Source organism: Dromiciops gliroides, chromosome 2 (assembly GCF_019393635.1).
Source record: "Dromiciops gliroides isolate mDroGli1 chromosome 2, mDroGli1.pri, whole genome shotgun sequence".
Classification (NCBI taxonomy): Eukaryota; Metazoa; Chordata; class Mammalia; order Microbiotheria; family Microbiotheriidae; genus Dromiciops; species Dromiciops gliroides.
Window position 1 is genome coordinate 170,989,944 of NC_057862.1, and position 27,270 is coordinate 171,017,213.

Sequence of the window (27,270 nt, forward strand, 5' to 3'; positions counted from 1 at the left end):
TCCTCTTAAGTCTTAGAATCACTTTTGTTTTATCTGCCTGGTCCCCCTCCTCCAGCATACATGTGATATATTTTAGGACACTTAAGGCATTCTGGATGCCTAGAGAGAGCTAATAGCCTGAACTTTCCTGGGTTATTTGGATCCAAAAATCCTTAGCACATATTTATTTATATCTGGGCAACCTTGGCCAAATTATTTAATTTCTCTGGACCTTAGTTTTCTCATGTGTAAAAAGAGGAGGGTCAGAAAAATGCTCTCTAGAGTACTTTCCAGTTTTAAATCTATGCTCCTGTGATTCTATGACTCAATGATTACTTCCTTCTTCAAACTTCATCCTGTATCTTTGGAGATTGCCAACATCTCTCAGGAGGAGTAATAATATAATGCAATGGAGCCAGATGTTTGTGCATCGGATGAATAATTTGTTATGCATCCAAGGGCCCATTAATTTATAATTTAATCAATGTGTAATTTGTAAATAAAGGTTTTAATAATGATGTTCATCCTAACACAGTATTTTATGTTTATGTTTCCTTTAAAAATTAAGCAAGGTTATTGAATTTTGCCCAGAGGTCCCAATTTTTCATAGTTTTAATGCATAAATCCACTGTAATTTCAAGTAATGGTGAGGGAGGCAACTTGGTTCAGTACTGAAAATTCATTATAGTAGGTGTCAGAATATCTGGGTTCCAGTACTGATTCAAGCACTGATTAACTATATTATGGAAAATCTCTTATTCTCTTTGGGTCTCAGTTTTTTCAATTATAAAATGTGGCTTGCCTCAATGATCTTTAAAGTACTTCACAGGACTATGGTTCATTTTTTAAAAAAATTGTTTGTGTAGCTCAGGATCTGGCTGTACCTTTAAGGTAGACCTTTAATGGTAAAATGTCATTGAGGATTAGTTAATTTTGTTGTTGTGTTGTTTCAGTCACATCCAATTCTTTGTGACCTCTTTGGGGATTTTTTTAATTAATTTTTTTTTAATTTAGAATTTTTCCCAAGTTACATGTAAAAACAAATTTTCACAACAATTTTTTAAAACTGTGTTCTTGGGGCAGCTAGGTGGCACAGGGGATAAAGCACTGGCCCTGGAGTCAAGAGGACCTGAGTTCAAATGCGGCCTTAGACACTTGACACTTACTAGCTATGTGACCCTGGGCAAGTCACTTAACCCCCATTGCCCTGCAAAAAAAACCCCAAAACAAAAACAAAACCACCCCCCCAAAACCTTTGTGTTCCAAATTCTCTTTCTCCCTCCCTCCCCACTCCTCCTTAAGAACTCAAGCAATTAAATTTGGGGGGATTTGCTTGACAAAGATACTACAGTAGTTAGTTTCTTTTCCAAACCATTTTACAGATGAGGAAACTGATGCAAACAGGGTTAAGTGACTTGCCCAGGATTACACCACTAGTAAGTGTCTGAGTCTGAATTTGAACTCAGATCTTCCTGACTCCAGGCCCAGTGCTCTATCCACTGCACCACCTAGCTGCCCATTAGTTGAATGAACTGAGGATATTTACCTTGGAGAAGAGAAGATTTGAGGAGTTTAGTATACATATTTTCAAATATTTGAAGGGTTGTTATACAAAAGAGAGATTAGGTTTGCTCTTTTTGGTCTTTGACAAGCCACTTAAATTATCTGAGCCTCAGTTTCCTCATCTGTAAAATGAGGGGTCAGATTAGATGGGCTCTAAGGTCTTTTCCTGCTCTAACTATGATATTTCAGATCCACACAAGAAAAAATATTATTTATTTATTTATTTATTTTTGGTGAGGCAATTGGGGTTAAGTGACTTGCCCAGGGTCACACAGCTAGGAAGTGTCAAGTGTCTGAGGCCGGATTTGAAGTCAGGTACTCCTGACTCCAGGGCCGGTGCTCTATCCACTGCGCCACCTAGCTTCCCCTGAAAAAATATTATTTAACAATGTGTGTTCCTAAAGTGGAATGGTTGAGTAGGAGGAGTAGTGAGTCCTCTGGCAGTAGACCTCTTCAAGTAGGTGATGAATGACCTCTCGTTAGAGATGTTGATGAAATTTATACTTTGGGTAGGTATTGGGTCAGATGGATTTGTAGCACTGAATGGAACTTTAGAGATCATCTGGGCAAACTTCATTTTACAGAAGAAAAAAACTGAGGCCCGGAAAGTAAGAGCCTTGTCTAAAGTAAAATACACTTCCTACTCAGAGGTTTTATGATTCCACCATTCTAGAGCTCTCCATGCCCCGCCCAGAAGCACATGTATTTCCAACATGATACCCTTAAATTAATGTGCCAGAGAATACAACACTGATTTGAACTTAGACATTTATTTAGCCAAATGGATGCCACAAGCCTCCTTTCATTGCATCAGTGATGGTTACAGATGTATGAGCCACAGGTTGTTGTTGTTATTTTTATTTTTTCCATTGAACTTGGATAAATATGAAAATGAAAGCAGGGTCTTCATGCAAGTGCATATTCAAAGGTTCCCTTATCAAACTCTTCCACTTCATCTTCCCAAGTGGAGGAAGGCATACTACTGTAGGGGTCCAGCAGGATTTTGAAGCATCTAATAATAAGAAGGCCCAAGAAAATGCACAGAATCCCCACAAACGCAAAGCCTGTCTTTTGTTCCAATGTCAATGAGAAAGCTGAAACTTTATTGACACTCATGCTTGCTGGTCCGTTGCTGTGGTGGATACTAGTCATCATTTGCTACCACATTGTTGGAATTCAGAATTCCTGCTTGTGTCATATCTTGGCCTATACACAAAAAAAAATAGTCAGTTCAGTTACAATCATATACTGGACTGGGTAGTCATTAAAATAGGAAACTGTAAAAAAAAATTAAAAGTCTCACTTCTTAAGACTCTTTTAGACTAAAATGTAAAAAGCTGTTATACACAGATTGATACTGATCAGAAATCTTACTAAATATATTGTCATATTAAAATTAGACAATTTATTTTGTTCAATGAAATATAATAGACTATAACAGAATATAATGTGATATAATAATAATGTATGATATTACATGACAGCATATTATTATATCATATAATATTACTATAATTATATAAGATGTACATATTATATACACATTTACTATCATATGTTACTATACTTATAATCATGTCATATTACTATACTATAACATGACGTAATATAATGTAATTTTAAGTGACTGATCAGTAATTTTGACTGAATTTTGTCAGTGGTCAATTTAATCAAAGTTTACCTAGTTTATTTATGTATTTGCTTATTTTTTATGTATGCATTTTTTCATTTATTAGTTTGTTTATTGCAACTGGAGCTACATCTATATGAAGCTAAAACAACTAATTAATATGGCTGTCTAACAATATATACCTGAAAACTGTACACAAATTCAACAGATGGTTTGTTTCGGCTTTTGTTACTGCAGGCCATACGAGATTTATTATGCTTCATGATGTAAGACAAGAAGATAGAATAAAGAACTTCTTTAGGGATAGTGATGATTTGTATATAAAGTTTGCAATGAATCCATTTTATCTTTTTCTTTTCTTTTTTTTTTCTTGGCAATGGGGGTTAAGTGACTTGCCTAGGGTCACACAGCTAGTAAGTCAAGTGTCTGAGGCCGGATTTGAATTCAGGTACTCCTGAATCCAAGGCCGGTACTTTATCCACTGCACCACCTACCTGCCCCAATGAATCCATTTTATGAACCAAATTCACCCTTTCGATCAAGTGCATTTGACAGAAAAGTTCAATTTCTTGGGAAGAAACACCTTCTATTTGGTGGGGAAAAATCATTAAAATAGTTAAACTAGTTACTTGATATTACGTAGACTAAAATACTCAGTGTGTTAAGTAAACATTTTTCCCTCAAATCAACAAACATTTATCAAATATCTACTCTGTACTAAATGTCTACTCTGTAGTGTGCTAAAAACTTTAAAAAATGAAAGTCTGCCCTTACAGAGTTTACATTCTAATGGAGAAATTTCTTCCACATTTAGATTTTATATATAAAGTAAGTATAGGCACTAGCAGTTGGGGGAGGCTTTTGGAAGGCTTCATGTAGTAGGTGGCATGAGAGCTGAACTTAAGAGGAAACTAAGGATTCTAAGTGGCAGAAGTGAAGAAATAGTATGTTCTAGGCATAAGAGGAGAGTCAGCACAAAGACATGGAGAAAGAAGATGGAAAGCCATGTGAAGAACAGAAAGAGGCCAATTTGGTTAGACTATAGAGTATGTAAAGGGAAATAATGTATATTAAGCTCAAAGAAATAGACTGGAGCCAGGTTTGTAGAGGGTTTTAAATGTCAAACAGAAGGGTTTTTATTTTATCTTAGAGGTAATATGGAGTCAACAGAGCTGAGTATATTTATCAGAGCATAAGCATGACAATGGTCAGATCCGTGCTTTAGAAATATCACTTTGGCAGCTCTGTGGACTCCTTCATTTCACTGTGACCTTCCTGACAGCCCAGGCCATGTATTTGCTTTTCTTTTTATTCCCAGCATTTAGCAAAGTTCTTGGCACATAGCATTTACTTAATAAATACTTGCTGACTGACTAAAGGATGGATTGGAGAGGATAGAAATTTGAAGCAGGGAGACCAATTAGCCTAAACTGGAGTGGTGGGTTGAGATGTAGAGAGAAGGAGAAATATGTGAAAGATCTGGAAGTAGAATTAATTTGGGGACTGATTGGCCACGTGAGGTGAGGGGGTAAGAAATCAAGGATGACACTGAGACCATGAACGAGGGGTGACTGAAAGGATAGTGGTAGCCTTGACAAAAAAAAATGGGCAAGGAGTCGGTTTTTGGGGAAAAGACAGTGAGTTCTATTTTGGACATGTTGAGTTCGAGGTGCTTATTGAACATCCAGTTTTAAATGTCCAACAGACAACAGTTGGTGATACAAAAAAGGGGCTCAGGAGAAAGACTAGGGATAGATATATAGATCTGGGCATCATCTTACAGCTATGGTCATCGAACCCATGGTAGCCAATGAGATGAGAGAAGGAGAGAGAGAGAGAGACAGAGAGACAGAGACAGAGAGACAGAGAGACAGAGATAGAGAAGAAAGACAGAGATAGAGACAGAGACAGAGGATACTTTCTACACTTTCTACAAGCTGTGTTTCTGTCCTGATGAACAGCCTAACTGGACTTGTTTGGTTGAATTGGCTAAATAGAACAGTTGTTTTGGCCTCATGCTGACACAACCATGGAAAGTTAAGTGAATTACCTAGATTACAGTTTGTCATAGGGGACAGTGAAATCTGCTGCTTGCTGTTCCCACCCTTAATCCACTAGACTGCAGTGTTCCCTTAGACAAAATCAACACCACTGAAATAGTCCAGTTGGTTGGTGGTGACAACAGAGTATGAACCACAGGACATTCGTTAAACTGAAATGTTTTCTCCCCAGCTCAGAATGCAAGCGCCTTTATATTCCAGCCCCCAATCTGCCTAACAAATAACCAAGTAAAGTGGTTTTCTCTTGAGCTCCTCAGGAAGCTACAGATTATAGTAGTTACTCAGTACGTTGGAAGGAAAGTAAACCGAGCTTACAAATATGCAATTTGTGATGAAGGAAGTTTTGGTTTAAAGAAAGTTAAATATTTTTATTAATTAGAAAATAAGGAAAATGAAATCAGTTCAAGGAAGAATAATATGAAAACTTGTTTGTACCTTAGCCTAAGAACCAACCTTAAAAATTAGTATCCAAAAGCATACCAGTCCACTCAGGTTTTTAATGAGCTTGTTATTTTTTATAGTGAGATGCTGCTAGCAAAGGAATTAAATCAGAATTCTTTTCCATTAGTCTGGAGTATATTTTTACTCATCTTGGATGAATAGGCAAGTGGTTATTCCGTTACTATTCATGACCATTTAAACCTCCTATTTTACTTCTAAACAAATATACAAAGGATGAAAAGAGGGGCCGACAACCAAAGTCAAGTACAAAAGAGTAATATAAATCTTTAATAATGGTGAGGCAGCATGGCATAGTAGCTAGAGTTCTAGGTGTACAATCAGGAAAACACAAGTTCAAATCCCATCTCTGACATAGAATGTGACTACAGGCAAGTCACTTAACCTTTGTAGACCAAATTTTCTCATTTGTAAATTGGGGATCATGGACAGCAATTTTAGGAAGTTCAAATAAGATGCGCTATATAAATTTCAGAATTTATTAGTGGCTGGACTGCTTAAAGCTCAAGTGAGTTGAGTCTGAAAAAAAGATCCTAAATACAACAAAATGGTTTTTAAAGCTATCCTAGAAGGAGATACTCCATCTCCTGACTCTGGACATTTTCATTGGCTACTCCTCCCTTGCCTGGAATCCTCTTGCTCCTCCTCTCCATGTCCTCCAACTAAAATCTCATCTTCTACAGGAGCCTTTTCTTATCCCCCTTTATGCTAATACATTCCCTCTGTAATTATATTTGATTTATCTTGGCTATATCTTGTTTATTAGATTGTGAGTTCCGAGAAAGCAAGACTGGCTTGGTTTTGTTTTGCCTTTTCCTTATATCTGAGAATCTGCACAGTGCCTAGCATATGAAAGTGCTTAACACTCCTTGACTGATTCCTCATCTTGAAATGACCTCAGTGTTCAGGTACTTGATAATCTCTCTTTTTTTTCTTTTTTTCTTTTTCTTTTCTTTTCTTTTTTTTTTCTTTTTCTTTCTTTTTTTTTTTTTTTGCAGGGCAATGAGGGCTAAGTGACTTGCCCAGGGTCACACAGCTAGCAAGTGTCAAGTATCTGAGGTCAAATTTGAACTCAGGTCCTCCAGAATCCAGGGCTGATGCTGTATCCACTGCGCCACCTAGCTGCCCCCTTGATCATCTCTTCTAATGATGCTTACTGAACTTGTATGTGTTTAGCCCCACCCCCCTTTCTCAGTTCCTAAAATTCCTGTTATCTCTTCCCTTTTTTTGTGGGGCAATGAGGGTTAAGTGACTTGCTCAAGGTCACACAGCTAGTAAGTGTCAAGTGTCTGAAGCTGGATTTGAACTCAGGTCCTCCTGAATCCAGGGCTGGTGCTTTATCCACTGTGCAACCTAGCTGTACCTCCTGCTATCTCTTCCTGAAGTTATACCTCCCTTCTCTAAACCACCCTGCAACAAGCTTACCCTGGATCACCATGGATCATTGCTCTGCTATCCAAATCTGAATGAAATACATCTCAAAGTGCAGAAGTAACTTCAAAACCGTTATTATTCATTTTAAAGTTCTAGAGAATTGTATGATGACCAAAAATAGTAATAGGTGAATGATATCCCAATATTCAAATAGCAAAAAAAAAAAAAAAAAAGGTAAATCTTAGAAATGTTTACCTTATAATCTTAACATTGATCTCTGGCTAAATTCTGTGACATATTTTTGAAACAATAGTTTATTAGACTTTAGAAGGAAGTATATTGAGTAGCAATAGCCAACATAGCTCCTAGTGCTGTGTGTAAGTACAAGGGCTATCAGACCACATTATACCAAGCTAACCTATTTAGTCTTTTAACAAAACAAAGTTTTCTTTTTGGATAGTTTTATGCCAGTTAAATGTCATATGGCATATATTGATTTGAGCAAAAATATTTAACGGTCCTTTATGATATCCATGGTGGTGAAATATGTACTAAATAATAGCACTGTTACATGGGTTGTGTAATGATTGGAATGACGCCACCTGCTGGACAGTTACTGTAGGAAAGCTCCGCCATGAGGAGAAGGCGTCTGAGGGCAAGCCATGGGGTTTTCTTTGGCGTCAGGAAGTGACATTTGCCCATGGGTACTGTCTATCGAAGCTACCAGCCAATTAGTTTGGAGCTGTGGGGGGGGGATGTTCCCAGTTTCACAGGAGGCTTCTGGGATGAAGGAGGAAGCGTTGGGTCCTTTTTGTTCCTGACCTCTCCATGGCGGGTCAGATGATGGGGTCTCTTAGAAATTGTTAGATTTTTACCTTTCTCTCTGATCCTCATGTTCTTTAATAAGTACTTAAACACTTAAATACTCTAGCTAAAGCTTATAATTTATTGGTGACCACTCATTAGATTTTAGATAATATAGCTAGAATTTTAGCTCCTTACAGCTGGTTGAACAATTTTAAGATAAAAGTGTTAGTTAATGACTACCTATCAACTATCTATATCTTGTGGAGTGCCAAAAGACTCTGTCCTTGAGTTTGAGCAGCTCAACATTTTTATTAATCATTTTGATGAAGGCATGAAGAAATGATTTTCAAAGATAAGCTAATATCAACAATAAGATAATCAAGATTCCAAACTATCTGGATAAGTTTAGAACCATGAGCCCAAACTAAAAATACAAAATTTAACAGAAATAAATGTGAAACCCTATATATGAGTTTATTATTATTATTATTATTATTATTATTATTATTATTATTATTATTATTATTATTATTATTATTATTATTATTATTATTATTATTGGTGAGGCAATTGGGTTTTAGTGACTTGCCCAGGGTCACACAGCTAGTAAGTGTTAAGTGTCTGAGGCCGGATTTGAAGTCAGGTACTCCTGAATCCAGGGAAGGCGCTCTATCCATTGCGCCATCTAGCTGCCCCTATATATGAGTTTTAGTTCATTTAGAGAAAAAAAAGATAGTTTTAGCTGACAATAAGCTTTTTTTAAAAAAACAACATAATCTTAACCAACTTTAATGGAAATAAAGTATCTAGGAAGTGATGTTTTTACCATTTCATGACTTAGTCAGACCATATCTAGAGTATCATGCTCATTTCTGGGTACCACATTTTAAGAGTGAGATTGACAAACTAGAGTGCATCCAGAAATGGATAACCAGGATGGTAAGGGGTTTGGAAACCCCATCGTTTGGTGGGGGGGGAAGTGAAAGAACTTTTGATGTTTGGCCTAAAAAACAGAAGAATAAGGAAAGACATGAAAGTTGTCTTAAATATTTGGAAGTTTGTGTTGTGGAAGTGGAAATAAACTTATCTTGTGTAAATGTGGACTATAAAAGATCTACTTTTATGAGGAATTCAGGAACCAAGTGAAGAAAGAAGAGTAGAAGAGCATTTGGATAAAGATCAACAGAGAAAGAAATGGAAGAGGTATTGTAACTAGATCTAGACAGAAAAATAGATGAGAAATGTGGGGAATTTATTTCAACCCTGTCAATAGAGGCATGATATAGTAGTTATGGTGAATTTCAATTATCCAAATATTCGATTTTTTTCTGTCATCATTTCAGTCACATCTAGTTCTTCATGATCCCATTTGGGGTTTCCTTGGTAAAGATACTGGAGTGGTTTGCCATTTCCTTCTCCAGTTCACTTTACAGATGTAGAGTATTTTTACTGACTAGGGCTAAATTGGGGACTAATTTGACTGGGGTACTAATTCTGGGACTTTTGACTAACTGGATATCTGACTTCGTTAATTTAATGTGGGCTGTTCATAAAGTTCCACCACACTGCTCTACTCCCAAATTGATAAACTAAAGATTAAGAAGCCTCTTAACTAAATAATCAAAGCAAAGTTTATTTATGAGATACTATTTAAATTAAGAATACAGGGAAATAAAATGTACAACCTGACTGCATTGTGGTGTTGCTCTTTCAACTGTGTCTCTTTCCCACCTGCTGGGCCTTGAACTTTTTTTAATACAATAAGGGCCTTAGCTGCCTCTCTCCTCAGGGCACTCAGGTACTTTATTCTAACTCTTAATCTTCACTTTCTCCAACCTATACCCTGTGCTGACCACTTCTGTGCTCTCTGCTGCCTCCTGTTCAGTCTGTCTTCTGCCACTTTTGCTCCTAGTCCTGCGTTGCTGTTCCTCTCGTCGTCTCTCCTTTCTAATCTCGTCAGCCGCCCTCTTGACCTCTTCTCAGCCTCCTTGTCCGAACTGAACTGCTCAGTCCTTGTCCATGCCCCGCTGCGGTCTCTGTCCGACCGAACCCCCTCGTCCTTGTCCGCACCCCCTTGCTGTCTAACTCCCAGATCTATATATACCTTTTCTTCTCTCCACTCAAATCTCAGGGCTTCTTGCACCCACACACCAAGCTAATCTGCTAGCCAGGGCTGCGGCTGGTGGGGGGGGGGGGGGGATGCTCCCGCCTCACATGCCTCAGCATAGGCTATCCAGGATCGGGGATCTTTCAAATAGCTCCGCTCAGGTCAGAGGGAGCTGGGGGCTTTTTACCCCCCAGCTGTCTGACCTGGCATCTTGTACAGCCCACGGAACTTTTTGACTGAGCTGAAGCTGAGGAGGAAGGGAACCAGCCCCTCCCACACAGAAGAGAACCTGAAGGCCTAAGGCTTTCCAATCTCAGCCTAAAGGTAGGGTCCCCAAATCAAAATAAATTTCCACACAGATGAGGAAACAGAGGCAAATAGGGTTAAGTGACTTGCCCAGAGTCACACAGCTAGTAAGTATGGGGCCAGATTTGAACTCAGAGTGACTTCAGGCCCAACACTCTATCCACTGAACCATCCAGCTGCTCTGAATGGTAGGTAATAATTTCTTAATTTGCCTTAATGATAATTTAATCCTTCAAAAGGTAGAAGAACTGAGAGTAATTTTTACTCTTCAAAATGACATGTAGTTACTAGTTTCTTTTGTGAAATATGGGAACCATATCATCTTAGAATCTGTGAAAGAGGAAAGAAAACTTGGGTACAGTCTGATATCTACCTTAGATTTTGAGAGAACAGATTTCAAAGGCTTCAGACAAATAATAGGCGTGAACCCATGGACTCATATTCTAAAGGGAAAGTCAGGACAGGAAGGATGGGAAGCTCTCTAGACTGAATATCAGAAGACGGAAGGAGAAATAATTCACATAAGAAAGAAAAGGGGAGTTGTCTAAAAAGACTAATGCAAGTCCCATGGAAACTCGTCAACCATCTTAGATTTTTTACAAAAATATTCAGAAGATGGCATGAAGCAAAAGCAAATAACAGAGGATGACTATAAAAATGACCATGGAAGAACAGGGTCCAGTACTAAAACTAAGAATAAGATGAGATTAGTGATTCAAAATAAAGGTGATAAGAGTTTTCAAAATTGTCTTCTGGAAAAGAGAAGGATCAAAAAAGGAACAGGACTGTTGTTCAGGTAGATGAGATGATAATAGATGATAGGAGAAATGTCAGAACTACTGAAATCTTAATTTACTTACATTTTCTATGCAAGGAAGAATGATCTTTAGAATAGAAAGGACTGAAAAAAATTTCTAATAAGAAGTGTCATACCAAGATAAATAGAGATAATAAGACAGTATTTAGTTACCCTTCATGAGGCTAAGTTACTAGACCAGACCAGATGAACTATATGCTGGGGCAATAAAACTGCTAATTAGCATTTGCATAGCACTTTAATGTTTGCAAAGCACTTTAAATACTAGAGCACTACAAATATTTGACATACTTGATTGCTAAGCTGCTTTCAATGATCTTCGAAAGACCATGAAGAAAGTCTCTGAAGTCCTGGAAGAGGGCTGATCTTGTCTGATCTACAGAAAAAAAAGGGAGGGGGTAAATTCTGTATCTATAGATTAGTGAACTTGACTTCAATTCCAGTCAAGATTCTAGAATGGGCTGTTAGAGAGATAGTGAACACCTGAAAAAAAAAAGAAGCTAGTGATTGCAACAAGTCAGAGTAGCATCATGAAGAATAGGTCATACCAGGCTAGTTTACCAGTAGTTCAACAAAATATTATAGGGTTGGGGGTAAAGAAGGGAATGAATATTAAGGACCTACTATGTGCCAGGCAGGGAAGCTAGGTGGCTCAGTGGATAGACAGCTAGGGCTGGAGTCAGGAAGATGCATCTTCCTGAGTTCAAATCTGTCATAAGAGACTAGCTGTGTGACTTAGGTAAGACACTTAACCCTGTTTGCCTCAAGTTTCCTCATCTTCCAAATGAGCTGGAGAAAGAAATGGCAAACCATTCTAGTATCTTTGCCAAGAAAACTCCATGGACAGCATTGGCTTGTTATGGTTCATGGGGCCACAAAGCGTTGGACACAACTGAATGACTGAACAACAATAATATACAGCCATTTAGCTTAAAGATCTGAGGGTTTTAATACTTCAAATTCAATATGAGTCAATAATGTCATATATGACACTATTATAGTGTCATAGCTACATTAAGAGAAGGATAGTGCTCAAGACTAGGGAGGTGAAAATACTGTACTCTGACCTAATTAGATCACATCTAAAGCATTATGTTCAGTTCTAAGTACTATATATTTGGAGTGGCATTCATAACCTGGAAAGGGTGCAGAGGAGGGTAACTAAGATAGTGAAGAGCCTCTAGATCCAACCAAATATAGACCAGTTGGAAGAAGAGGAGATGTTTAACCTAAAGAAAATTAGGTGGGGAACATGATAGCTATGTGTCTGGGTAATTAGAGGGCTTATCAAATGTCAGAGGGATTACACTTGTTCTGCTTGGACCTATAGGGCGATACTGGATGAGATGGGGGTAAGTTCCAAAGAGACACATTTAGGCTTGAAACCAGGAGCATTTGACTAATAATTAGAGCCATCTAAAAGTAAAATGGGTTGACTTGGGATCTAGTAAGTTCCCCCTTCCTGGAGGTCTTCAAGATACGGCTAGATAAGCACATATTATAGAACATATTCTTGTGCAGATAAGGGTTGACTAACTAGGTAGCCTCTGAGGTCTCATCCAACTTAAAAATATGTGGTTCTGTGAACTAGAACTTATGGGCAGAGGGGGTCAAGAAGCAGACTGCAATTAAATATAAGGAAAAAAGCCATTACATCAGTATAATAGGCAATGGAATTGGTCCAACCAAGCTTGGGTTTGTCAGGAATCTGTCAGGAATGTTGTAGAAGGAAATTCTCATCAGGGAAGTGGAGCTACAAGTATGACTTTCAAGGTTCCTTCTGACTCTCAGATTCTATTATTCTACTTGTCCTTCGTTTTTTAGCATCAACTGGGTGAAATATTTTATGGCAATTAGGAAATGTTTAAAACTGCTAACATCCTACCTCTCAGGATATTTATTATAAGCCTGACTCTCTCCTTTGATGTGATGCTTACAATTCACAGAGAATGACTCTCTGTTCCATATGAGGTCCCTGAAGTCATACAACTTTAAAGTCATGGATGGAAAAGGGATCTTGGAGGTTGTTTTGTCAAATCTTTTAATTTTATATGTGATGAAACTGAGGCCAGGGAAGTTAAAGAATTTGTCTAAGATCTCACATCTATTTTGCAGTACAGCTGGTTTAAAAATCCTGTCTCCTAAATCCCCATCCTTTGTACTTTGTTCTTTGACCTCCACCATGCTCCCGATACATATTCCTTCTGGCAGCACCCGTGAATAGATGGCTTCTGAAGTAGGAGCTGGAGACCATCACATGACAAAGAAAGGATTTAGAAGTTGTAAGGGCCAAATTTAGTATGGGGAGGATTAATTGGGCAGCTTGCTGTAATATTGAGGTTCAGAAAATGATGAGAGACATCTAAGTCCAAAGTTTCCTCCCTTCCAAACTGCCTTTTTTTGTTATTTCTCCAAGACTAATAAGAAAGGAGATTAACAGCCTCTTTTCCACAAACAAACCAGGTTTTATTAATAGGAACAAAATTTATAACACATGTGAAGTTGATAAAGCCAGGGACAATGAGAAAGGGAATAGGGGAAGAGAAAAATATGACCTGCTTCCCAGATGATTAGAATCTGAATCTCTAGGGCAAAAAGGCCCCCAGGTACCTCTTATAAGCTCCCTAGCTCTAACAAAGACTGACTCAAACCCCAAACTTGCTTCCAGCTCAGCTAGCCCAAAGAGCTAGCCTTGCTTCCACAACACAAACTCCCCACCACCTGGAATCCATAGTTCCAATGAGAATCAGCTGTGAAGTCTCTCCCAGTTGGGTCTGAAGGTCAACCACTACCCATCTCCTCTCTCTCCCTGCTTTTTTTCCTCTCCCACAGTAAGGGGAAGTTCTTAGCCATGCTGAGTCTCCCATTAGTTCAACATACTCCCTGGTCTGTTCCCATTATAATTTGGCCAGGCCCATGTGGACAAAGGGGAACTACTAGGGGGAGGCTTAGATACTTAGTTTGATACTTTGACTCAATAAATGTCTTTTCTATAATCTCTTCAGGTACACACCCATCTTCTCTTAGGCTTTTCAAGATTATATCTTTTCAGTCTGACCATAATGAAGCAAAGATGTGGTCATGGAAACCCCAAATCACAATTAATTCCTTACAAAGTGAAGGATCATGGGACAGGATGGCTTTTCAAGACTTTGCTCAAATTTCATTTTTTCCCAAGTACCTTCCCCAATTAAACTTATACCATAGATAAAAGGATTACAAATTTAGATCTATATAATCTATAATTTGTATGGTCCTTCTGCTCATGCAAACATGTCTCCTTCTGGTAGAAGTTACTGAGGAAGGGAGGAAATAAGAATGTATATCAGTACCTATTATGTGTCAGGTACTGTGCTATGCTGTGTTTTGTTTTTTAACAAATATTATCTCATTTTGATCCTCACAACAACCCTTTCAGGTAGGTGATATTATTATTCCAATTTTGCAGTTGAAGAAACTGAGGCTTGATGTCAGGAACACTCAGACCTTAGAGTACAACTTCATTTTACAAATAAAAGCAATGAGACCCAGAAAGTTCAAGTAACTTGTCCAGGATCACACAGGTACATGTTACATATAAATTCGTAGTATAAAGTAATTTTCCCCCTCTATTTGACTAGTTGTAGCCATGAGACCATGACAAAAAAAGTGTTGACAAACACGGTTTTTGATTAAAAAATGAAAAATGCCAAAGACCTGTAGACAAGAACAAAGCCTCATTGAGAGAATCAGAACAAAAAGTGAAACTAGCTATTTTTTAACAGAAAAGAAATGCCAGATATAGATTGGCATTAACAAATTATATTCTGAATCTTCAAAGCCACACAATTAACTAAAAGGTTCAGAGAATATAGTTGTACCATCTTTATTATTATTATAGCTAGTAAGTGTCAAGTGTTTGAAGCCGGATTTGAACTCAGGTCCTCCTGAATCCAGGATCAGTGCTTTATCCACTATGCTAACCAGCTGCTCCAATAATTATTTCTTGATTATAACAAAATATTTGATTCAGAAAAGCAAAATGCAACCTGAAAAGCTCTTCCTCCATCAAGATATTTCCCATGCATATGTAAAGTCCTTTTTCTCTCACCTGTTCAGTTCATGGTACTTGGGTTGTGAGTGAACTGTAATATTCATCTTCTAGACACAAAGGAAAGAGCACACAGGACAGAGAGAGACCATTCCAGTCTGGCCAGTTTTAAAGACAGAGCCCGTTCTAGTCAATCAAAGGAGATTATTCTTATTCATACGATATAGGAACTCAGGGAAGCGGGGTTCTTCCATGTTGGGAGAGCTGGGCAAGCAAAGGCAGGCCCCAAGTCCTCTTACGTATATGTAAAGATCAAATAAAACTTCTTGATAGATGCAACAGAGATAACTTTATTCAATCCCCTGTTATCAGTATCGAACAAAGAATCAGACAGGAAGATGCATGCTCACCAAGGCCATCTGCCACTGCCAGAAAAGATGTCAAGGTCAGTGTCCAATGAAAGAGAGATTCCTTTACCGGTGATGAGGCCTTTTGGATGCTGCTGTTTGCTGATGACATTGCACTGGTAGCATCAAGCCCAGAAGTATGATAGAACTTCCTAAATGAGACTCACAAACACACAAAAGATACCGGCCTAACAATCCATGTAAGTAAAACTAACTAGATAAAGAAAATTTTTGTCTGTAAGGTAACATATAGTTCTGTGGACAGTCTCCAGTCCTTGTTTTATTATTTGTTTTTTTGGGCAATGAGGGTTAAGTGACTTGCCCAGGGTCACACAGCTGGTAAATGTCAAGTGTCTAAGGCTGGATTTGAACTCAGGTCTTCCTGAATCCAGGGCTGGTGCTTTATCTACTGCACCACCTAGCTGCCCCCTTGTTTTATTATGAAGCGGTTGTCATTTTATGGATGTTGCAAGTGGTCAGTGAGTTAGTCCCAAAATTAAACAGTGAGAAGAAAATGGATTGGATGACATTTGAAAAATTCTATAATGCTCTCAATAATCCAAAGCTATGGCTTGAAACAAAACCCCATTTTTTGAATACCAATATTCTTTTAGTTGATACTGTATGACAGAAAAATATGGAATACCACAAACTCTGGAAGGAGCCAGAATTATAAGTGACCCAAAGGGTTGCAATGAAAGGATGTTGTATATTACCAATAGTGAACACAAGAAGTGGCATAAAAGGTAATGTCCAGAAGATTTATTTTTATTAGAAAAGGAGGCAAGAGAGTCACATTGGGATAAGAGGTAAACAATGTAAATCCTGCATATAAGATTCAAAATTTAAAGAAATGATCCTACCATACTGGGTGAACTTGACTATGAGGAATTATGAGAGGGATAGATAAAAGTCATGCAAATTGAGAAGATATTTATTGTGATTTGCAGTGGTGGAAAAAGTACTGCATTCATAAAATCATGGGCAGTGAATTGATTTGCTAGACTTGAGTAGAGTATTTGTGTAGGGGAGTAGAGATATAATTGAAAAGGTAGGTTTGAATCAGTCTGTGATTGTTAAATTTTTTAGTGTGAGCATTTACCCCTTGTAAATTGGCAAATAGTACAAATCAGAGCTTGATTTATTGTTTTATTGATTGCAAAGATGTAAGAAAGTGATGAATAAAATGTTAACAATACAGCTTAAATTTAAAAGAATGTTGTGCATATATATATATATTTTTAGAGAATTGGTTGTTAGATATTTATCAGAATACCCCTAATTGTAGAGTGCCTTGCATACTAAGTGAAAGACTTTGAGTAGGAAAGGGACAATATAAAGTATTAGGAAAATTAATGTTGCAATTATGTGAAAAATAGATTGGATGTGTGAGAAGCTAGAGACAATACACTATTTTTGAGGGTAATCCATCCATGATATGATAATGGCCTTAACAAAGGAGTTTTCTCTAGGAATGAAGTAGATGCAAAATATAATGTTGTGAAGATCAGATTAGTGATTAGGTATGGAAGCAAGGGGCAGCTAGGTAGTAGAGGCAGGTGGGTAATACAGGAGATAGAGCACTAGCCTATTTGAACTAAGGTCAAATCCATCCTCAGACACTTACTAACTGTGTAACCTTAGGTAAGTTACTTAAACCTATGTGCCTCAGTTTTCTCATCTGCAAAATGAGCTGGAGAAGAAAATAGCAAACCAATCTAATATCTTTACCAAGAAAACCACAAATGGGGTCACAAAGAGTTGGACATGACTGAAATGACACAACAACAACATGGAGGAAAAGGAAGAAAAAGGCAGCAATAACTCCAGGGTTTCAAGCTTCAGCAACCAAGTAGTAACTGCCACTCACAGAAACAGAGGAATTAGAATCAAGGCTCAGTTACTGGTAAGTGATAATAATGAGTTCAGTTTTAGATGTGTTCATTATTTGGCAGTTTTGATGCAGCAAAATGAAAAAGTTTACTAGGCAGTTAATTATAGAGGATTAGATGTGAAGTAAATAAAAAGGATGTAGATCTTAGAGTTATATCACACGTCTTGATAAAAGTCACAGTTGAAGCCTTATGATTGAATTCTCTAGGGGAAAAAATAGAAGGAAAGAAAAGTCCTTTTTGTACCCTACCTTGGGACATTCTCTAAGAAAGCCAGAAGGGTGGGATAAAGAGGCTAGAGGAGGCCTAGAATAGCTTCATGTCACGGAGGCTAAGGGAAAGAGAAAACTTCATATAGAAGGGGTAGTCAAATACTATGGAGTATCAAAGATAAAGGGAGAGGGGGCAGCTAGGTGGCACAGTGGATAAAGCATCCTCCCTGGATTCAAGAGGATCTGAGTTCAAATCCTGCCTCAGACACTTGACACTTAATAGCTGTGTGACAGTGGGCAAATCACTTAACCCTCGTTGCCCCCCCCAAAAAAAAAGGATAATGGGAGGGAGAATAGTCACCAGATTTGGCCATTAAAAGACGATTAGTGAGGCAGCCAGGTGGCGCAGTGAATAATGCACTGGCCCTGGAGTCAGGAGGACCTGAGTTCAAATCTGACCTCAGACCCTTGACACTTACTTACTAGCTGTGTGACCCTGGGCAAGTCACTTAACCTCAATTGCCTCCTCAAAAAAAAAAAATTGGGGGCAGCTAGGTGGCGCAGTGGATAGAGCACTGGCCCTGGAGTCAGGAGGACCTGAGCTCAAATCCGGCCTCAGACACTTAACACTTACTAGCTGTGTGACCCTGGGCAAGTCACTTAACCCCAATTGCCTCACTAAAAAAAAAAAAAAGATGATTAGTGATTTCAGGAAGTCAAGAACAGTAGCAAGATTTCAGGAAGTTAAGGAGTGGATGAATTGTCAACATTTGGGCCACAAATTTCAGGAGGCTGGTGGTTGTTTTTGGTGGGGAGGAGGAAGAGGGGACCAGGCTTTCATTTCTACTGTGTAAACTTCTTCAACCAGTTCAGATCAGCACCTGATCAGCACCTGATAGTCTTAGATATTCTGCAGGGGATAGTGAGAGTTTAAGTGGCTTGTCTGGGGTCAAGAATTTAGTGTTAGTCTAAGTCAGCACTTGAACACAGGTTTTCCTGATTTTGTTGCATTGAACTGAATTTCTTGAATTGAATTGAATCATCATTCACTCATTCTCTCCTCCTTCCCAAATGATGAGATATCCCTTGTTTCTGAGTAAGGATAATTACTTTAACTGTGCTATCAACTCATTCTATTTCTTCCTTTAGGACTATAGAATCTTAATAATAGCCTTTATAGCAATTTAAGATTTGTAGAATGTTCTACAAATATGAACTCATTTTATTCTCATTACCATCTTGGGAGGCAGGGGTTATTATTATTCTCATTTTGTTTTACAGACAAAGGAACCTGAGGCAAACAGAGGTTAAGTGACTTGCCTGGGGTCATTCAACTACTGAGTGTCTGAGACTGTGTTTGAACTCGGGTTTTTCTGACATATCAGGTGCTCTACCTACCCTTACTTCAGCTTTCTCTCTCTCTCTCTCTCTCTCTCCTTTTCCACTGTCTTCTCATCTACCAGAAAACATGTTCAGATATTCCCAATTACCAAATAATATACTTTGCCTTACCCTTCTATCCTATATCTCTCCTTTCCTTCCTTTTCAAACTTACCGAAAGCAATTTATTTCTACCTAATGTCTCTATCTCTTCACCATACGTTCTCTCCTCAATGTACCATGGCAATTTGACCTTTGCCTCCCACTTGTTTATTGAAATGGCATTCTCTAAGGTCATCAAGAATCTAATTACCAATCCCCATTGCCTTTGTTTTTAGTGCTCATCTTCAACCTCTGCAATATTGGACACACTGGAACACTCCTCCTTCCTTAATATATTGTTTCTTCCCTTAATTTCAAAGACAATCTCCTACTTCTTTTCCTATCTTCATTATAGCTCCTTCTCCATTTCCTTTGCTGACTTCTCATGTTTTCCCCCAACTCCTTAAGGTGGCTCTTCTCCAAAGCTGAACACCCTCTTGGCAATTTCATGTGTTCTCTTGAATTTCAGTTACTTCTCTCTATGCAGATAACTCCTATACTTATGTCTCTAATCCTGACCTCTTAAAGGAGCTTCAAGGCAGTATATCCAACTACCCAAAGGACATTTATACCTATATGTCCACTTGTATTTTAAATTTAACATGACCCAAACAAAGCTCCTTCTCTTTCCCCCTAAACCTTCTCTTCCTGCAGACAGTTGTTTCTGTCTTTGGCAAAATCATTCTTTCTGTTTTCCATAGTGATAATCAGTGCCAAGAGCAGGGAAGTGCAGTGTCTGGGACTTAGGCTCCTGATCTTTAAAATGAAGATAATAACACCATCAGTACCTACATCATATGGTTATTCCAGATATGCAAATGAGAATGAATGCAAAAAAATAACTTTGCCAGCCTTTGAATGCTATGTAGCTTGATTATTGGGGGGGGGGCGTGGAGGGTGGGGGAGGGTGGGTGGAATAAGGATAGGGGATAAGTTGATCAGAGGACTCCTGATAACTTCATTTTCCCTTACCTCATTTGATTAAATGAAATTATAAGAAATAAAGGAAGGAAAACGAGACAATAAGGTTTAAGTCATAAAGAGAGTGTAAAGAAGTGTTTGTATTTTATGAGGTATGAAAATATTTAATCCAACCTGACAGAATTATAGGGCAGGTAACCACTGGCCAGCTGAAGGATTGTCCACACTCTAAATGACCTTCAAAATACAAAACTCTCTAAGGAAGCAAGAGACAGCTCAGAGTAGTGTGCACTCTGGCAGTTGAGAAGAGTCAGATGTGAAACTCAGGGTTATGCTGGTAAATGTTTAACAACCGGCTCTTTGGGGGCAGAGGGTGGGGGGAACACACAACTGTATGAACCAATGCATTTTAAAGTTTAATCTGAATTACTAAAATTTTCTTCACCAGTTTCTTAAGTCTATAGTCTAGACTGACTCCAGTCTAGATAATCAATACAAAAATAAATCAAGCCCTGATTTAGTATTTTTTGATTCCAGAGAGTGAGCAGGCTCCAGCACACCTCTGAACACAGATCATGAGAGAGAACCTCTAGGCCTCTTGGGAGGGTTTTATTCCTCCCCCTTCCTCATAAGCCTTGAATAGTTAATTATTTGTCTGGTAGGAGATACCATACTCTGAAAGGAGTAAGCATACCAGGGCAGCCAGTGGATTAGAGTGCCCAGCTGAAGTACTACATCAGAGGGAGAACAGTAAGGATACCTTGAGAAGAGTGGGGACATCTGCAACATCAGAGCTGTGAGTTGCCTTGATCATATATGTTCCCTAAATGTGAGCCTCCCTATTACTCTTCTCTAGAGTGTGCCTCACTCTTCCCATGGAGCCTGTGTGTCTTTGTGGCTGATTGTGGCCCCAAGATTAAGGGGCAATACTTTTAGTTACTGTTCTCTTAATTTCCTCTCAATCAATACCTTTTCTCTGAGCTAATTGTGTCCTTTGACCAACTATTAAAGGGAAATTCAATGGTAGGGACTTGGGAACTATTGTTCCCAAAAGGAGTGTGGAACCTGGGATTAACATTCATCTGGAGACCCAGCCTGCAGAGAGGAAATCACACTATTATGTTTATAACCTAGGGATAATTTTTGAATCTTATCTCTTGTTATATTTAATAAGTTATTAAGTTATTTCAATCTTACCTCTGTATCATCTATTGCACCATATTCTTCTCTCTATTCCTACTGCAATTACCATAATACAGGCCTTTGTTGCTACACACTTGAGCAAGATAAGAGCTGGAACTAGATTGTGTTGGCCCATGAATGCAAGGCAGAAGAATTAAGCTTTATCTACTAAGAATAGGGAGCCCCTGAATATTTCTGAGTAGAAGAGTGACATCACTAAAACTATGTATAAGGAAAAACAATTAGTCTAGTAAAAGATCAAAGATACAAGAGGGTAGAGGTAGGAAAGCTTGCTAGGAAATTATTGCAAAAGTTCAGCTCCTTATTTCATTCTTTCTTTTTTGCATGTTCAAATGCTCATGTTTGTTGATGATTGTTGAGGTCACAGTAAGAAATAAACTATGAACTTCTTTTATATACAATTTGTTTTAAAGAAATGTCTAGTATGTGTACATAATTTAACAAGATATTAACAAAATTACTCTGTCCTTTTCTGTACTTCTCTGTTGTCTTCTGTGCATTTAAAAATAGTTTATTCATACTTTTTATTCATATCTCTCATTACTCACTAACATACACCCTCCACCCTCCACAGAAACCTTTTCTTGTAAAAAATACATGTATAGATATAGATATATATGTATGTATAGTCAAAGTCATTAATATAAGAAAAATGTAAATAATTTAAACTCTGAAGTTTTAACATACCCACAAGATTGGTAAAGAAGAAAAGGGGAAAATTTCTACCCTATTGTTCAAGTTTTTCTCATATTATCATAACCTTTCTCAAATTCTATCATCTATCAACACTGTCTTAATTTCTGCCCTTGAAATGAAACTTCATATCTTTGTGCCTTTTCCTCTTTCCCTCTGTACCTATTGACTCCCTGCCAATCTTTTACCTCCTTTAGAATGTAAGATACTTGCAGTAGGAATTCTTTCACTTATTGTATATATATCCATAGGACCTAGCACAGTGCCCTATTCATTATAAGCATTTAGTAAATCCTTATTGAAGGTTGAAATATAATGCCACTTCTTTTTTTGGAAGGCTTCTTTTATTCCCCTTGTTGGCTATGCCCTTTCCCTTTGGATCCCTTATAATGCCTTGTTATACACTACCCTGATGCACTTATTATGCATAGTTTTATCTGTAACTCTATCTCCATATGCTAGGTTGTAAGCTCTATGAAGGCAGGGACCTGGTCTTATTTAAATTGTGAGTTTTCTTTAGTGAATTCCTAAGTTGAAATCCTTGGCTAAAAGCTTTTCACAAATAGATGCTTCATAAATTTTGCATTTGCTGAAGATCTAAATGGAGCTCATTCCCCTGAGGTTCAAGCCAGTATGAAGTGTTCACTTTCAAAAAACCAAAAAAAGAATTTTTTCGGGATATATATTTTAATAAGAAATTTCCTTAATGAGGAAAAAAATGAAACTATATTCTGAACCCTGTCATGTTAAAAAGAAAAGGCAACGGAGGCAGCTAGGTGGTGCAGTGGATAGAGTACCGGCCCTGGATTCAGGAGGACCTGAGTTCAAATGCGGTCTTAGACATTTAACACTTACTAGTTGTGTGACCCTGGGCAAGTTACTTAATCCCAATTGCCCTACAAAAAAAAAAAAGCAACACAAAACAGAAGACAAATAACAAAAACAAGGCATAAGGAGTTTGTAAAAAAATTGGTTGTTACCATACATCTTATTTATATAAGCAAAGAAAATATAGCCAACATATTTGATTTCTTTTTTAGATGATATTTTAGGCCTGGATTATCTGACTAACAGTCTCAGTTTTCCATTTCACTTGATCTATGAGAAGGCAAGCCAGAGAAGGAAACATTCAGCTTGACTTTTTTTAAAGGGGCAATGAGGGGTAAGTGACTTGCCCAGGGTCACACAGCTAGTAAATGTCAAGTGTCTGAGGCCAAATTTGAACTCAGGTCCTCCTGAATCCAAGGCTAGTACTTTAGTCACCTAGCTGCCCCTTGACTTTTTTTTTTTTTTATAATTTTCTGCTGAATATTTTCAGATTGGTCTTCACTACTAACTGAAAAGCAACTTATGATGAACCCATTCATATTAAGACAAGTTGAAATGAATCACAACAAACAGTTCCTGAAAGCCAGTAGAAAGCCTAAAAATCATCTGTTAACTTCTAATGAAAGACATTTCTAGCTTTTTAAAATCATTAGTAGAAATGGGAAAGAAAAATTCAAGAGTTCTGCACATATGGCCTAAATCAAAGGGCCTTTAAATTTTATCCATGCCAGAGAACCCTGAACCCTTAGAAACTGAGGAATAGAACATGACTCTTCCCAAGGAAATGATATTCAGGATAGCTCATGAGTACATAAAACAATACATTAATTAATCTATCTAAGATGAGGGTTCAAAATATATACATATATACAAGTATTTCAATATAATTAGTTTCCTTTGTAATCCTATGTATTTTATTTTATGTATTTAAAATATTCTTCTGAGAAAGTGGATATAGATAACAGTAGAAACTTATGGGGTCAAAAGAATCCATGATACAAAGAAAAGGTCAGGAACTACTGATACTAGAGATATGTTTAAAGACTAAAATAAAACAAAAACTTAGATTTAAAGAGAATCAAATAGTATATAAGATGGGGAGTAGTATGAAACATTTGTAGGCTATATTGTTACCCAAATTAATAAAATGATCAGTTTGCAGTATTTATTAGCAGACTCTTTCATTCATTATCTTTAAAATTAAGATTGATAAAGTTGTTTAAAAAATCTGCTTTAATTATAGTGTTTTGATATTCCAGTGAAGAATAAGGTCCCATATTAAGCCATATTTTCAGGAATATATGCCTATATATGTATATATCTATGTATACATGTGTACACATATATTCTATATATTCTAATATTAATCGACTAGATTGATGATCAGAACAAAAACAATTTCCCACTGGCCACAAATATAATTGTCATTCAGTAGAACTTGGGAGTTTTGATGAGTCACAGGTTGGGCCCCAATGGCCCAGTGGTTGTCAGGGTCCCTTATTTTCACTCAGTTGCTAAATAGTTAGCAACTATTATAAAAAAAAGATTTAAAGCAGCAAATTAAAAAAAAATCAAATTGTATTTTCCTGAGTAACATGTATCATATTCCTTAAATAATTATTTATTAAACCTTTTGTTTTCAATGAATCTTTCAAGCATAATTACAGAAGAAAGCTTCCAAACAAAGAAAAAAATCACCTTAATATCTAAATTTTGGGGGGTTTATGCACAGGTATTTTGTGGATAGTAGTTATTTCTGATAGAAATAAACTTATTAACTAAGGTGTATGTTTATTCAAAATTCATAAATTGATGCAACTCACTTATCTATATCACCAATAATACAAAGTATCTGAGATTAGTATTGAAAAATCATATGCCTAGATTTTTAAAATAAGAAATTACTTTAATCAACAGGTTTTACCTTCCTAATTATCTGTAAGTGGTTTTCAAATATTAACTCTGAAACCAATGAAATTAGGATAGAATCTGATTTTTGTGGTTGTAGAGTAATTTAATATTTTGAATGAGAGATACACTCTCACCATCCAAATGAGAGAACAGACAATGCATCATTTCATATAAGAAGACATATATTAATCCAGACTCAAAATAAATACCACCACCACCCCAAATGCTAAGATGATTAAATCCTATGGAAGGTACAGAGGCAAAGCTATACTCAAGCCATCTTTACACAGAGCTTGTTTATCAATTATGAGGTATGAGTATGTCATAATCAAAGGAAAACCTGAAAGTACAAACCCAGATGTCTTCATCTTGATGTAGTGTAAAAGTTTCAGGGCTTCCCAGAGACCTAAAATCTCAAGATCTGGTAGGATCCACACAACAACAGTCCCCACACTTGATCCCCAGAGTTCCCTCTTGAGAGAGTCTGGAGGTAGTCCCTATAGAGCTCTCACCCCCATTTTTTTCAAGGCAGCAGAAAACTTGGAAATTCTCAAGGTATCTTATGGACAGCAAACCAGACCTTCATTATCATTCTGTCTTGCTTATCCTTAGTGCTTTCTCTCTCTCTCTCTCTCTCTCTCCCCCTCTTCCCCCACCCCCCCCCCAGATTAAACTGAAGAAGCATGGAAACTTCCTACAAAACATTACGTGAGAAGCATCAGCAAGCTGACTGCACATACACACACACGTACAAACACACTACACCACACATCCAGCCGCAACAGCAGCAGCATCAGCAGCACCAGCATTAGGGCTCTTTCCCCAAAATCTGGATTCCCTGGGCTTGCAGACCTGTTTGCTTCAGAAAAGTAAGATCCTAAGGCTATGGAATGAGACCCACACCCTCCCTGTCTATTCATGCAGGGGGTGGGGAGAAAGTTACTTCATAGGCAGCAATGTCTCACCTTCCATGCTTGTTGCCATGGAGATGAAATCCAGCGAGTTGACTAAAGTGTTTGCAGGTTTCTCTGTATTAGATGATCTGTTTCAGGAACAATGCAAAAGGCTTATCCTATGTACCTGCGTGGAATCTTCCCTGGCCTACGTGTGTATGTACTAATCTGCGTGTGTATATGTATATGTGTGTGGGAGTGAGTAGGTGAGAGCTCCTGTCTATGTGTATTTGTGTGGAAATGTATATATGTGTATGCGTGCGTATTTTTCTCTGTGTGGGTGTGTGTACGTATTTGTGTGTGGGTATGCGTATGTCTGGGTCTGTGTCTGGCTGTATACGGGTGGGGTGGGGGGAGGAAGAAAGGGGTGGGAACCAAAAAGGGAAAGGAAGTCTGGGCTACATTAGCAACAGGCTTAAGTATCTTTTTAACAATTCTCCAGTTCTGAAAAAAAAAAGAGCTCATTTCCATTTATATCAAACACCTCAGGTTAGCAATTAGGGTTCATCACCATATTGACTTCCTGAAGCAGCAGGAGTCTAATTAATTTATTGCTAAAATTCCTCTCTAGGTCTCCAGCTATGTCTTTGATATTATTCTGTGTGCCAAGGCAGTATCTTCCAGTGCAAGTTGTGCTACTACCTCCTGAGCCTTATCAGCCAAAGAAGAGGTTTAGCTGAGAATAGGATGCGTCATTTTGACCTCTCAGTTCTCTCTGAGGACAAAAATGGGAGGGAGGAAGGAAGGAAGGAAGGAAGGAAGGAAGGAAGGAAGGAAGGAAGGAAGGAAGGAAGGAAGGAAGGAAGGAAGGAAGGAAGGAAGGAAGGAAGGAAGGAAGGAAGGAAGAAAGGAAAGAAGAAAGGAAAGGAAAGCGGGGGGGGGGGAGAAGGTAAGGACAAACAAGAGCAGAAACCCATGTTCACACTGAAAAAAATCCCTCTGAGCTGCATATAACCAGGCGCTGTTGGTGGTGCTGAAGCTGTTTGCATAGCATGGAAGTGGAGGACAGTTTTGTAACTAAGGGCAGCACTAAACTGAAGGACTTAGCTAAAGGACACGCATAGAATCATATTAAAGCTGAAAGGAAACTTAGAGGTCATCTAGTCCAATCCTCCTTTTTCTTTTTCTTTTTTTTTTTTTACAAACAAGGAAACTGAGGCCCAGGGAAAGTTGTTTGCTAAAGCCATAGGCACTAAGCAAAAAATTCAGAATTTGAATCTAGGTCTTTTCATTTCCAATCTAACAGTCTTTCCACTGTTCCTATTATGCCTCCAATATTATTTGAAGGAAATGGTTTATATTGACTTCCAAATCTCATTTCTGGAATTTCAGAGTCCATTGCCTTGCAAATTTAATTTGAATATTCTGTGTTTTTCTCATTAGCCACTTATCTTTAGAGAGCATTCTGAAGATTAGGCTTTGATGAAGTTTTCTCCCAGTATATAATGTAGGGTAAGTTTTTCTTAAAAGAAAGAAAGAAAGAAACATTGCATTTTGGAATACACAGGCCTGATCTATTTCATTTGTATAGAGATTTCTTACCAAGGAATCACTCTCTACTAATAAAGATGGATTACTTTGTCTTTAATTTGTAATCCTAGTAAATTGCCTAGGGCAATGAGAGGTTATGTGACTT

At 37.8% G+C, this 27,270-nt stretch overlaps 2 protein-coding genes across 4 annotated transcripts in view; one reads left to right on the forward strand and one right to left on the reverse strand.

Moving 5' to 3' along the window:
- Nucleotides 1-2,323: 2,323 nt before the first annotated feature.
- On the reverse strand, nt 2,324-25,780 carry CTXN2 (cortexin 2). 3 transcript variants are annotated; one of them, XM_043985076.1, is made up of 3 exons: nt 25,647-25,780; nt 11,394-11,478; nt 2,324-2,748 (listed from the first exon to the last, which is right to left on the reverse strand). In XM_043985076.1, the coding sequence occupies exon 3, from the start codon at nt 2,695-2,697 to the stop codon at nt 2,449-2,451; it is 249 nt and encodes an 82-aa protein (XP_043841011.1). In that variant the 5' UTR covers nt 2,698-2,748; nt 11,394-11,478; nt 25,647-25,780; the 3' UTR covers nt 2,324-2,448. The 3 variants fall into 3 exon arrangements, with proteins under 3 accessions (XP_043841011.1, XP_043841009.1, XP_043841010.1); XM_043985074.1 differs by lacking the exon at nt 11,394-11,478 and having other exon boundaries at nt 25,647-25,779; XM_043985075.1 differs by lacking the exons at nt 11,394-11,478; nt 25,647-25,780 and adding an exon at nt 25,036-25,320.
- Nucleotides 25,694-27,270, forward strand: part of MYEF2 (myelin expression factor 2) — an 81,714-nt gene continuing 80,137 nt past the window's right edge. The window contains exon 1 of the mRNA XM_043985065.1: nt 25,694-25,790. Within this exon, the coding sequence (XP_043841000.1) occupies nt 25,738-25,790 (53 nt within the window). The 5' untranslated portion in view covers nt 25,694-25,737. The remainder of the gene's footprint in view (nt 25,791-27,270) is intronic.